The sequence below is a fragment of the Dendrobates tinctorius genome, unplaced genomic scaffold (genome assembly GCF_039654945.1).
Source record: "Dendrobates tinctorius isolate UK_male_01 unplaced genomic scaffold, ASM3965494v1 ptg000165l, whole genome shotgun sequence".
In the NCBI taxonomy this organism is placed as follows: Eukaryota; Metazoa; Chordata; class Amphibia; order Anura; family Dendrobatidae; genus Dendrobates; species Dendrobates tinctorius.
In genome coordinates, this window is record NW_027361832.1 from 10,428,961 (window position 1) to 10,441,838 (window position 12,878).

General features: G+C 42.4%; 1 protein-coding gene across 5 annotated transcripts in view; it reads left to right on the forward strand.

Moving 5' to 3' along the window:
• The window catches only part of RBM12B (RNA binding motif protein 12B), an 89,606-nt gene that overhangs the window by 13,006 nt on the left and 63,722 nt on the right, over positions 1 to 12,878 (forward strand). For 3 of the 5 annotated variants that reach the window (XM_073550487.1, XM_073550488.1, XM_073550489.1), the window contains one exon: positions 2,079 to 4,395. The exons of the other annotated variants lie outside the window; for them this stretch is intronic. In XM_073550487.1, coding sequence (XP_073406588.1) covers positions 2,104 to 4,182 — 2,079 coding nt within the window. In that variant the 5' untranslated portion in view covers positions 2,079 to 2,103 and the 3' untranslated portion in view covers positions 4,183 to 4,395. Of the gene's footprint in view, positions 1 to 2,078; positions 4,396 to 12,878 lie in introns of those variants that run through there. 5 annotated transcript variants of the gene reach the window in all.

Genomic DNA, 12,878 nt, shown 5'->3' on the forward strand with positions numbered 1-12,878 from the left:
AATAAAGTATCAACATTTACCATCACAAAAAAAAACAATCTCAAAATCACTGAGATCTGTTGAAATGTTCTAAAGTTATTACCATATAAAGTGACACTGGTCAGATTTGAAAAATTTGGCCCTGTCACTAAGGGATTAAACAACCTCAAATGGCAGTTGAGCAGCTGATTATTGCTTAGTGTCCCAGGCCGGCCTGTGTAACAGGTCTTCTTGCTCATGATCTGGTAAGCATGAAAAGGAACTTGTCAACAGAATTGTACAGAGTAATCTACAGACCGTGTCAGATTGGCACCATTATACTAATGGTTCCTTTGTTGATGAAATCCATCTTGTGGTTGTTTCATCTTTATTTTCTATTGTTGAGATTCTCGTGCTCCAGGGAGGCCTGTGGGGGGAGGGGGCTTCATGTGGTGCTTTGCTTAGTCATACTGATGGCTTATGACAGGTCACTGATCCGTCAGTGATCTGCCCCCATTTTACATACTGAATATAATATGTTTTAAGAAGAAAAAATCAAATTCAGCAGGCAGGCGGTGCCTGCAATGTAGCATAATTTTCCCTTGTTAAGGGGAAAAAAATTCTCTCTCCAAATGGCGCTGGCCGAACCTGCGCATGAGCATCTATATGCGATCCGATAGATCAGGGTTCCCCAACTCCAGTCCTCAAGGCCTATCAACAGGTCATGTTTTCAGGATTTCCTTAGCATTGCCCAGGTGATAATTGCATCACCTATACAATACAAGGGAAATCCTGAAAACATGACCTGTTGGTGAGCCTTGAGGACTGGAGTTGGGGAACCCTGCGATATACTGCTCAGGCGCTGCCGGCGACATCTTGTTGGAGACAAATTTTTATTTTCCTCTAGCAAAATGGCGCCTGTGCAGTAGCATCTGTTGGATTCCCGATAAATGCTACTGCGCAGGCTGCGGCATTTTTAGAGCGTTTTGTTTTTTTTTTCGTTCTGGATAAATTTATATCACCAATTAAAATTAAATGGACATTATAGATGCTATCGTGCGACAGTGCATGTGCCTGCCTGGTGGATGTGAATTTTTTTGTTTTTCTCAAAACATATTATATTCAGTATGTAAAATTAGGGGTAAGCCACTGATGGATCAGTGACCTGTCGTAAGCCATACAGATGAATATGTAGAGCACCACATAATGACCCCCTACAGGCCTGCCTCGGAGCACAAGAATCTCATTAACTGAAAATAAAGATTAAGCAACAACCACAAGACGGATTACATCAACCCAGGTATAATTTTAATGAGTGTAATGGCGCCAACTTGACACTGTCTGTAGGTTATTCGGCACAATCCTGCTGACAGGTTCACTTTAACACTCCTAAGAAGCCTTAAAGGGAATCTGTCACCCTTTTTTTGGCCTTTCAGCTGCCGGCATAGACATCGGGGGCTTATCTACAGCATTACAGAATGCTGTAGATAAGCCTCCGATGTAACCTGAAAGAGAAGAAAAACACGTTATATTATACTCACCGAGGTGGATGATCCAGTCCGATGGGTGGCGCCTCCCTTCATGCGATGACGTCCTCTTCTCCCGTCCTGCAGTGCGCAGGCGTCGGGAGAGGTTGTGGCGCCTGCGCACTGCAGAATTCTGCTCTGCCCTCAGCAGGGCAGAGCAATGCGCCGGAGCCATTACAGGACGGGAGAAGAGGACGTCATCGCATGAAGAAGGGAGGCGTCGGACCAGACTGCCCACCTCGGTGAGTATAATATAACGTGTTTATATTTTTCAGGTTACATCGGGGTAATGCTGTAGATAAGCCCCCGATGTCTATGCCGGCAGCTAATAGGGCAAAAAAAGGGTGACAAATTCCCTTTAACCTCCTCCCCTATTTATGTAATTGAGCCACTTGCGTTGTGTGCAGTACTTTTGAACGTAGTTATCTTGTCTTTTTGTGCATCTTTTTATTTTCATTTTTTTTTGTGTGTACTGTCCTTGTAGAGACGTGAGAACTCTTTCTACAGAAAGCGCAGATCAGATGTTTTGTTATATGTGCATATATTTTACTTTCCAACATATTTACCATTGTTGTTGTGCACTTTTGTTTTCAGGTGACAATCTTTCAGACCCTAAAAAATGGCTGTAGTGATCCGCTTACAGGGGCTCCCTGTTTCTGCTGGTACGGTTGACATTCGTCATTTTTTTACTGGTTTGAAAATTCCTGATGGAGGAGTGCATATTATTGGTGGAAAACTTGGTGAGGCATTTATCATATTTGCAACGGATGAAGATGCCAGGCGAGCCATGAGTCGGACAGGAGGTCTCATTAAGAACTTGCATGTGAATCTCGTGCTTAGCAGCAAGACAGAAATGCAGAGTACTCTGGAAATGAGCCGTAAAACAAACAAAAATCCAAAGCATCCAGCTGTACCACCTTCTGGTGATACGAGCCGAATGGATATGGCGAAGAAAGGAGGAAATCAGAGCAGTGTGTCAAAACATAACGAATCGTATGTACAGAAGTATGACAAAAAGGAAGCATATTCTAATGCTCTCTATGTATCTTGTTATGGGCTGCCATTCGAGGCGACAGTGGAAGATGTTTTGCAGTTTTTTAAAGGCCTAGATGTTGCTGAAGTTATGTTTCTCCTCCGTGCAAATGGTATGAAGAATGGAACTGCCTTGGTGAAGTTCAGAAGTGCAACAGATGCTGAAGAAGCTTTGAATTTTAACAATCAATATATTGGTCATAGGTTTATATCGATAGCAAAATCGACAGAAATCAGATGGGCGAAGTCCTTAAAAAGTGGTGGTGAACTACACTGCAAACCAAAGAGCCGAACAAGATCTAGGTCTCCACAAAATCAACAATTTTATGTGCATCTGAAAAACTTACCATATATAGTAGAAAACCAAGATATTAGGCATTTCTTTTCCGCACCTGATATAACAGATTCTCAGATTAAATTCCTGCTTGATAAGTATAACAATCGGACAAGAGAAGGCTTCATCATGTTGAAAAGTGAGAGGCAATACGAGAAATGTCTTGCTTTAAGCAAAAAGGAGTTAAAGGGTCGGCAGGTGATCATTCTCCCTATTGCTAGGAAGGCGATGTTGGAGTTAATAGAATCTCATGAAACACAAACCCCGCCTAAGCAGCGCAACACATATGAAGAATATCCAAAGGATCGCAACACATATGAAGATTATCCACAGCAACGCAACCCGTATGACAACCGTCCACAGCAACGCAACCCGTATGACAACCGTCCACAGCAACGCAACCCGTATGACAACCGTCCACAGCAACGCAACCCGTATGACAACCGTCCACAGCAACGTGATGCGTATGAGGAATATCCACAGCAACGTGATGCGTATGAGGAATATCCACAGCAACGTGACATGCATGAGGAATATCCAAGAGGAGAGTCATCTAATCTAAAGAGATGTGTATACTTAAGGAATTTTCCCTTTGACGTGAGTAAAGTTGAAGTGCAAAAATTCTTTGATGGATTTCTTGTGCATGAAGATAATATAATCTTGCTTTTTGACAACAAAGGAGTTGGTTTGGGAGAAGCTTTGGTTAGGTTTCAATCCGAAGAACAGGCTATGCGTGCTGAGGTATTGAATCGTCAACATTTTTTGGGAACAGAAGTTTTTTTGACGCGTATCTCTGATGAACAGATGAAAGAGTTTGGTGCTTTCAGTAATGCTACAGTGACACATTCTCAAGGGTATGAAGATGGATACGTAAATGCTCCACTACCACAAGCCCATGAAAACTCTTACATGGGGCCGAACTACGACCGTAAGGAGTTCAGAAGTCCACCAGAAAGGCATGGTTCTTATGCAATGGAGCTGGGTGGTAGAGATGAGTCTTATGACAGGTTTGACAGTGGAAATGCAAATTTCAATGATTACAATAATTCCTTTTTGTCTTCTGCCCGAAACTTTGATGGTGGGTCATCAGGAGCCATAATACGTTTGAGCAACCTACCATACACTATAACCAATCAAGAAATTTTAGACTTTTTCTATGGCTATAACATCATTCCCGATTCCATTGATGTAAAATTTAATAGAAAAGGAATGTCTACAGGCCACGCTACACTCTGCACCCCCAGCTACGAAGAAGCAGTGATTGCCGTGAGGGAGTTAAGTGACAGGCCCATTGGATCACGGAATATTCTTTTGTCTCTCACTAGGATTTGAAAGGACTGGATGGACTTGGTTTTCGCTTCCTTTTAACCACTGTCTCAAATGTTTGAAGTTTAACAGTAGTTGGATTTTTTTTTTTTAGTTTCAAAAATTTGGTCTCAAGAAGACCTAAATCTAATCCTTGTTGTTGAACACATTCCACGCTTTCCCCTCAGTTACTATTGTGCTATATGGTTCATTTTGATTAAAATGTTTTCGTGTAACCAAGCAAGACTTCAAACTTATTTGAAAACAGCAAGTACATCACGTTTGAATGCAAAAAATAATCTTAAATTTGGACTTAGCTTAGACTGAAGACAGCTATAATTTTCTTTCTAATATATAAATGATCTGAGACTGGGCGATTTCTTTTTTTTTTTTTTTTTTTGTCAGTTATTGCAAACATTCTCTGATGTGTATGTGAATGGTGCTACGAAGCTTGTGATATGGTTTGAAAACACACATGGCTTGGTTATGAGTTGGGTAGTCACTGAACTGTACGCGGTATTGTTTAAGGCATATTAGGTCCTGGAAACTTTGCTTTTTATTGTTTCTAACTATTTTGGATTGCTTGTGTACTTTTGTGTTGTTGATACCCTGGTTCCTTATAGGAAAATTGCAAATTGATGGCAGACTTTGTTCGTATGTTTGGTGTTCGGTTTTTGCTAATCCGTTATTATATTTAAAACGCTACCAGTTTTTGGTTTTAATTGGTTCATTGTGGTTCTACATTGTTTAACTGCGGAATTTGGAATATGAAAACTTCATACAGTGTGAAATCTAGCAACTCGTGATATTGGAGAACTAAGAATTTGGCTAGAACCCTGTTGACTTATCTGCATTTTGTCTCTATAAACATTGAAGTGACAAAGCCCAGAATATGTTTTAGAGATGAAGCACAAGCCGACTTTTCTGATCAACCACAATGTCAGGTTATAAATAATGGAAATGACAGCTAGCGCAGGAGAGAAACTTTTGGTATGTAGGTTTTGGTTTGCTAGTGGTCTGTATTTTTGTTAAATGTTGTGGCTCATTTTGAATGTAGGTCACGATTCATCAGAAAGTTATAAAGACTGTGGCTCTCCCTTATCAAATCCGTCTTTTTATTTAGTTTGGTTAAAGAGGTCATTATTGCAACCATATCCATTCAGTTAATTGCCATCCTGGAGTGTGCACTACACTAAATCTCTCTATACCCCTTTTTTCTAAGAATAAGGAAGTTCCATTTTGGGGGGGTTTCACAGAATCAAGAATCATCTTAATCCCATTTAATTGAAACGTATTGTACAAAAAGAGCAAAAGTGAAGTTTGGATTACTTGGCCAACTCAGGATCAGGATGTTGCACTTGTCTTAAATGCGTAAAGGAAAGTTTTGTTAGGTATGTCTGTGAAAAGTAGACTGGGGATATAAAGATTAGAAGGAAACAAAGCTTGAAGCAAGAACGTAGGATATACTCCATTTTAATGTAATGTCTACCGTTGTTTTATTCGTCTCCATGAAAAACACCTCTAACTGGATGCTGGATCCTCTGGATCTGGATCCTCTATGCTGGATGTGCAAATACATGTATTTGCATTTAGGTTAATCAAATGGTGCTATGGTGGATGCCCACAGAATAATCCAAAAGTAATTTTTAAGGTTTTCATCACTTTCCTAACAAAGATGCAGTTGGTTTAACAAAACTGAACCTGACACTGGACGCAAAATAGGCAGATGAAGATGGAACGTGAACTTGAATGTAACATGAACGTAAAACTGCAACTAATTTTGGATCAATTTTTTTGCAATCCAAAGCAAATATATTGGTGAAATATGGTTTACAGATGGAGAACTTAGTAATTGAATCCAGGTACCGGTTTTGGGATGCCGAAAATTATGGTAAACATTACAAAATGGGACGTGTCCTATAAAAAAAAAAAAAATTTTTTACCAGAATGTAATCATTTGGTAGCAATTTAGCAAAAACTTACCATCCAGAAGGATAACCTCTGCAGTATTTCTGTGCTTCAAATTTAGGAATGTCTTGATGTCTCACAAATGAAATGTTGGTATAGGTTCCCGTTTTGCCAAAAGAGAATCTCTGAGCCATTGTGGCAAGGGCTCCACAAGACTTTTGAAGAAGCACTGTGGTATCAACCACCAAGGAGTTAGCAGCAGATCCTTTAACTCATGCACTTCTTGAAATAGGATTCACATGTTTAGTTTCTGCAGCACATCCCGCAGATGCCTGGTTACATTAAGATCTTGGGATTGTGAAGGTAGAGTCAAAAAATCTTAATCTCTTTGAGATATACCTTAAACTGTTCCTGAACAATTGTAGTCTTGCAGGGATTGCTATCCTGCTAAAAAATGACAACTATCATTAGGAAAAGCCGCTTCCATTAAGGGTTTTATTAGGTGTGCAGCTATGTATAGGTAGGTAGTACGGTGTGAAATTGACATCCTCACAAAAGCCAGGACTTGGGCTTACTCAAAAAATCTTCCAGAGCGTCGCACTTCCTCCTCTGGCTTTCTATATCTTTCCTGAATTAATGAAGAAAAGGCACCAAACTGTATACATTTGATTTATTATCCAGGCTTGACTGGGTTTTTAGTCTCTTGTGCACACAAGCACTGTTTTTTACTGTGGACAAGGGTCTGCATGAGCATTTGGTTGATCTCTAACTGCACACACCAATAACCAAAATTTTGTGTTTTGGAATCTTTCATTTGCTGCCAGCATTAACTTTTTCTGCACTTTGTGCTACTGTTGCTCCTCTGTGGGATCGGACAAGACAGCATAACATTGTGTTCCCATGACCATCAGTGAGCTTTGGGCACAAATGACCCCATGGGAGAGTTCATTCTTGGACAACTTTTGGTTGGTGGTAACCACTGCATACCAGGAACACGTCACAAGATTTGCTATTTTGGAGTTAATTTGACCTAGTCATCTAGATTTTACAATGCGTCCCTTATCAAAGTTGCCAAATCCTTCTGCTTTCCCATTTTTCTGCTTCTAACACATTAAACTTCAAGCACTCTGGTCACTTTGTTAATCCTGCCATTTGACAATTGCCATTGTTGCAGGATTATCAATTTAAGTTGTCAGAATCTGCCAATTTAGATGGTATCACTTGACCTAATACGTGTACAGGGAGCCTCACAATTCTTCACCGACAGATGATTTTAGGGGCGAGAACTATGTGTCGTGTGGAACTTTAACACTCCGTTTTTCTTCTGTTGGGAAGAAGATGCTGCCAGAGGTGTCTGGAGGAAATATGTCTGGAATGAGCTTCCTTCACTCTCCATACAGAAAAAACAAGCAAACAGTTTTCTACATGTGTATGGGTAGGGTTAGATGTTTTTGGAGAGATGGCTGCTGACTCTGGCAACAGGACCACTGCAGTTCTCCGAGAGGTCATACCACCGAAAACATTTCCTGATTATCTCAGCATCATACACAACCTAAAGCCTTAACCTAATTCACTTCACCTGAAAATGTAGAATATTTCTGAGTGAACATTCATATAGCTAGTCTGATACGTAACTTAATTGGGAACTATACATTCAAATAAACTTTCAGAATAAGATTTTGTGTGTACATAAGGAGTAACGTGATTTCTCGTTATAACTTCACTCCTCAATTTTCACCAGTTTAAACCCTCTGCAGACTCGCTTATTTTACACATTATTCTGAGCTGGTGGGAGGAGACTAGCTGCCATGTGTTTATTTCAACACACAGCTATCTCCAGGTTCAGAGACGAATGGGTGGCACTCGGTGTCCAGTAAAAACTCTTCTTTATGCAAGTTTTACAACATGGATGCAGGGGGAAGCAGGGCACCATGTGGACAATGGCCGTTTCGCTTACAGCCTACTCATCAACGGGACCAGGTTGACGTGCAAGGTGAAAGGGCCGTCATCCACACAGTGACCCGCTTTGAAGAGTTTTTACCGTACAAAGAGTGACACCAATTTATTATGAACCTGGAGATACATGTGTATTGCAGTATTAAATAGTGCCGGTGTATTTGTATTCGCACAACACACAGGTATTCCTTTTTTGTTTTTTTTGTATTTTATTTTTCCTGTTTTGGCACACTGACAGAAGCTGCAGCATGGAGGAAATTATAAAGCAGAACTGAGCTGTGTATGTTAATTCAGCTCTGAAGAGAGGTAAAAGACGTGATCGAAAGCTCAGTCCAATACCTGTGAGTGTGTCTCTCACTTTCTCGCTGCCTTTTATTTTTTTTCTCGCTCTGCTTCACCCCTCTTAATAGAATATTAGAGGAAGGATAACCTGACACCTCACTGTCTGGTTTGGGTAAGTAGTGCTTATGCAAAAGATATTGTATTGCATCCAGCAGGCCTTGTTAGCAGCATTCACTGGAGATGACCATCAGAATAGAGCTCAACACATGCACCTCTGCTTTATTATTTATAGGTCTGCTTGAGGCAGCTGAGTGCTGTATTCAGGTTTCTTAAAGGTCTTCCGGTTAACACAGAAGATGCTATTTGAGCAGGCTGGTCACAGTTGAGGCCACATGCTGCAGGAGAGAACTGGAGCAGCAGAAAGAGAAGGTAGTGGCGGGTAAGTATTTTAAAGGGAATCTATCAGTAGGGTCATCAATCCTAAGCTAACTACAGCTCTGGCAAAAATTAAGCGACCACTTTCAATTGTTCAGTTTGTCTGATTTTTCTCTTTATAGTTATACTTTTGAGTAAAATGTAAATTATTCTTTTGGTCTATAAACTTCTGACAACATATCTCTGAATTTCCAAGCAATAAATCTTGTATTTTTTTTCTGACAAAGAAAAACGGTCAAAATTAAAAACAAACAGTGCTTTCAAATAATGCTAAGAAAACAAGTTCATAATCACTTAGAAACAACAATACTAATGTTTTATCTCAGGCAGAGTTCATAAATCAATATTTTGTGGAATAACCATGATTTTTAAAAACAACTTTCATGCATCTTGGCATGCTTTTCACCAGTCTTTCACACTGCTTCTGGCGCAAAAATGTAAGCAGTTCTTTTTTGATGGCTTGTGACTCTCCATCCTCTTGATTACGTTCCAGAGGTTTTTAATGGGGTTCAGGTCTGGAGAATGGGCTGCCCATGACAGGGTTTTGATGTGGTCTCTTAATTTTTGCCAGAACTGTATATGGGCATGCAGGTCATACAAAGCTGAATAAAATTACCTGTACGATGGACTCCTCGCCAGAGACGGACTGCACCTCAACAAACATGGGAAACAAACATTCCCCAGAAGAATCACTACTCTCATCAGGAGGGCGTTAAACTAGAAGAAGAGGGGACGGGAAGAAAAATGTTAGACACGAAGATGAAGCCAGAAAATATTCTGATGAAGGATATGCGGTGTGGCAAAGAAGACCCAAAGCAATGTACTCAGAAGGGAGGTAAGAAAATTTCTAAAACAATCTACAGGGAGGAGATTGGAACAAAAAAAATCCTCTAAACTGCATGCTCGCAAACGCCAGAAGCCTGACAAACAAGATGGAAGAGCTAGAAGCAGAAATATCTACATGTAACTATGACATAGTGGGAATAACCGAGACATTGTTAGATGAAGGCTATGACTGGGCAGTTAACTTACAGGGTTATAGTCTGTTTAGAAAGGATTGTAAAAATCGGAAAGGAGGAGGGGTTTGGCTTTATGTAAAGTTTTGTCTAAAGTCCACTTTAAGGGAGGATATTAGCGAAGGGAATGAGGATGTCGAGTCCATATGGGTCGAAATACATGGAGGGAAAAATAGTAACAAAATTCTCATTGAGATCTGTTACATACCCCCAAATATAACAGAAATTGTCAGGACTCAAATGTCAGCACCCTGTCAGCGTCGGCAAACTGCCACGCCGAGCAGGGTGACTTACCCCCACTATGGGAGAGCGCGGGGTCCAATACAGTAGTGACGGATCAAGCAGACAGGACCTGCGGCACTGAAAATAGTAAAGAGTCCCGGGACCTAGATCATGTGACTGCAGGGGGCGGGGCTTAGCATCCTACTGCTGCAGATAAAATGTACCTACTGCTGGGAAACTGTAGTAGAGGAAAACGCAGGTCAGATAAGCGAGGGTTTGTACACGGAGAGGGCTGTGCGGTACCAGAGGGACGAGCAGAGAATAGTCAAGTCACAGGCAGAGGGTCATACGCTGAGAGGTAGCGCAGTAGAAGAGGGACAGGCAGAACTCGTAACAGGGACAAAACCGGATCAAAACCAAACAAGCAAGCAAGATTTCAGGCACATGTACGCACGAGGTCAACTAACTCAGCCGAGGGCAGTAGTATAACTGACACCAGACCTAGGTCAAGTGAGCATTAAATAGCTGCCCTCTGCCAGAGAGAGGCAGAAACAATTAACCCCTGTCTGACCAGGACGGGCCAAAGACAAAGCCCATCCTGGATCTTGACAGTACCCTCCTCAATGGGGGGGCCACTGGACCCCCGGGTGTCTCAGGATACTTGGCGTGAAAGGCCCGGACCAACCGATCGAGCAGGAACCCACGACCGGTCTTCAGGACCGTAGCCTTTCCAATGTACAAGATATTGAAGGGCACGACGGACCAACCTAGAGTCAACAATTCGTTCCACCTCATACTCGGACTGCCCGTCTACCAAAACCGGTGGTGGGGAAGACGATCCCTCCCCACAGGACCTCACAGGTTTCAAAAGGGCCCTATGGAAAACATTGGGGATCCGTAGAGATGGCGGGAGACGCAACCGAAAAGCCACCGGGTTAACCGCTTCGGTAATTTCATAGGGACCAATAAACTTAGGTTCAAGCTTCGCAGATGGGACCTTGAGCCTTATATTCTTGGTAGATAACCATACCTTATCCCCAATCTGGAACACCGGCCCCGCGAACTGTTTTTTGTCTCCAAAAAACTTATATTTATCCTGGGCCTTCGTAATGTTACTCTGGACCTCCCGCCATACCTCCCCCAACCGCTGGATAGTCTCATCCGCCCCAGTTCACCCAGAGTCCAAACGGGAAAACTCCGAAATGAGGATGAAAGCCATAGTTGCAGAAAAAGGGAGATGTACCCGTAGACTGGTTAATGCTGTTGTTAAACGCAAACTCGGCCAAAGGTAATGCAGTACACCAATCATCCTGTCGGGCTGAGGTCAAGCAACGCAGAATTTGCTCCAGAGACTGATTGGTCCGCTCGTTCTGCCCATTAGTCTCTGGATGGTAAGCGGATGAAAAGGACAGACCAATACCCAACCTCTTACAAAATGCCCTCCAAAATCTGGAAACAAATTGTACTCTATCAGACACCACATTCAAGGGTACCCCATGCACCGCACCACATGCTCAACAATCTGGACAACGTTTCTGCATTAGGTAGAGCTGCCAAAGGTACAAAATGTGCCTGCTTACTAAACCTGTCCACCACAACCCAAACGACAGTATTACCCTTGGAGGGGGGAAGGTTGGTGATGAAATCCATGGACAAATGAGTCCATGGTCTCAGGAATTGGCAGTGGTACCAATTCCCTGGCCGGCCGGTTATGGGGGGGGTTTTCGCACGGGCACAAACATCACAGGCAGACACAAATTCCCCAACATCAGAGGCTAAAGAAGACCACCAAAATATTCTAGCGATGGCCTTCCGGGTAGTCGAGATTCCTGGATGTCCACCCAGTACTGAGTCGTGGAACTCCCGGAGAACCTTGAGACGAAACAGAGCTGGTACAAAAAGTTTATCCACCGGCTTAGCCGGAGGTGCAAGAGACTGGGCTTCCTGAATCTCCCATTCCAACATATTAGAAATACCTGCCACCACCCCGGGATGGAGGTTCGGGGGGGGGGGAACCGGATCTAGACTGCGTGACAAGGCATCATCAGCTCTGACATTTTTGGATCCTGGCCGAAAAGTGATAGAGAAGTGGAATCGGGAAAAAAAAAGTGACCATCTAGCCTGTCTAGGAGTCAACCTTTTAGCTGACTCAATGTAAGCTAGGTTCTTGTGGTCTGTAATTACGGTTATAGGATGGACAGCCCCCTCCAAAAAATGCCAACATTCTTCAAAGGCCAACTTCACGGCCAAAAGTTCTCGATTCCCAACATCATAGTTTCTCTCCGCAGGGGAGAATTTCTTCGAGAAAAAGGCGCAAGGTCTCAAATTAGTCAAAGTGGCAGGTCCCTGGGACAATACTGCCCCCACGTATGAGGCGTCCACCTCAACAATAAATGGTTCAGACGGGTCCGGTTGAATAAGAACCGGAGCAGACATGAAACTTTTTTTTAAACACTGAAACGCCGCTATTGCTGTGGCTGACCAATTCTTGATATCGGCCCCCTTTTGAGTCATGTCTGTGAGGGGTTTAACCACCTGTGAGAACCCCCTTATAAATTTGCGATAATAATTGGCGAGTCCTAGGAAACGCTACAGAGCTTTTAAATCACAAGGTTGGACCCCATCGACAATGGCCTGCACCTTATTAGGATCCATGCGATACCCCTCAGCAGACACAATGAACCCCAGAAAAGACAGTTCCTGTACAAAAAATAAACATTTCTCTAGTTTAGCAGAGACAGTTCTCCCGAAGCCTTTGGAGGACTGCTCGAATATAACCAACGTGAGCCTGTTTATCAGGAGAGTAGATCAGTATGTCATCCAAATACACCACCATTAAACGTCCAATAAAATCTGAGAACACGTGATTTATGAAATTTTGGAAGACCGCTGGAGCGTTGGTCA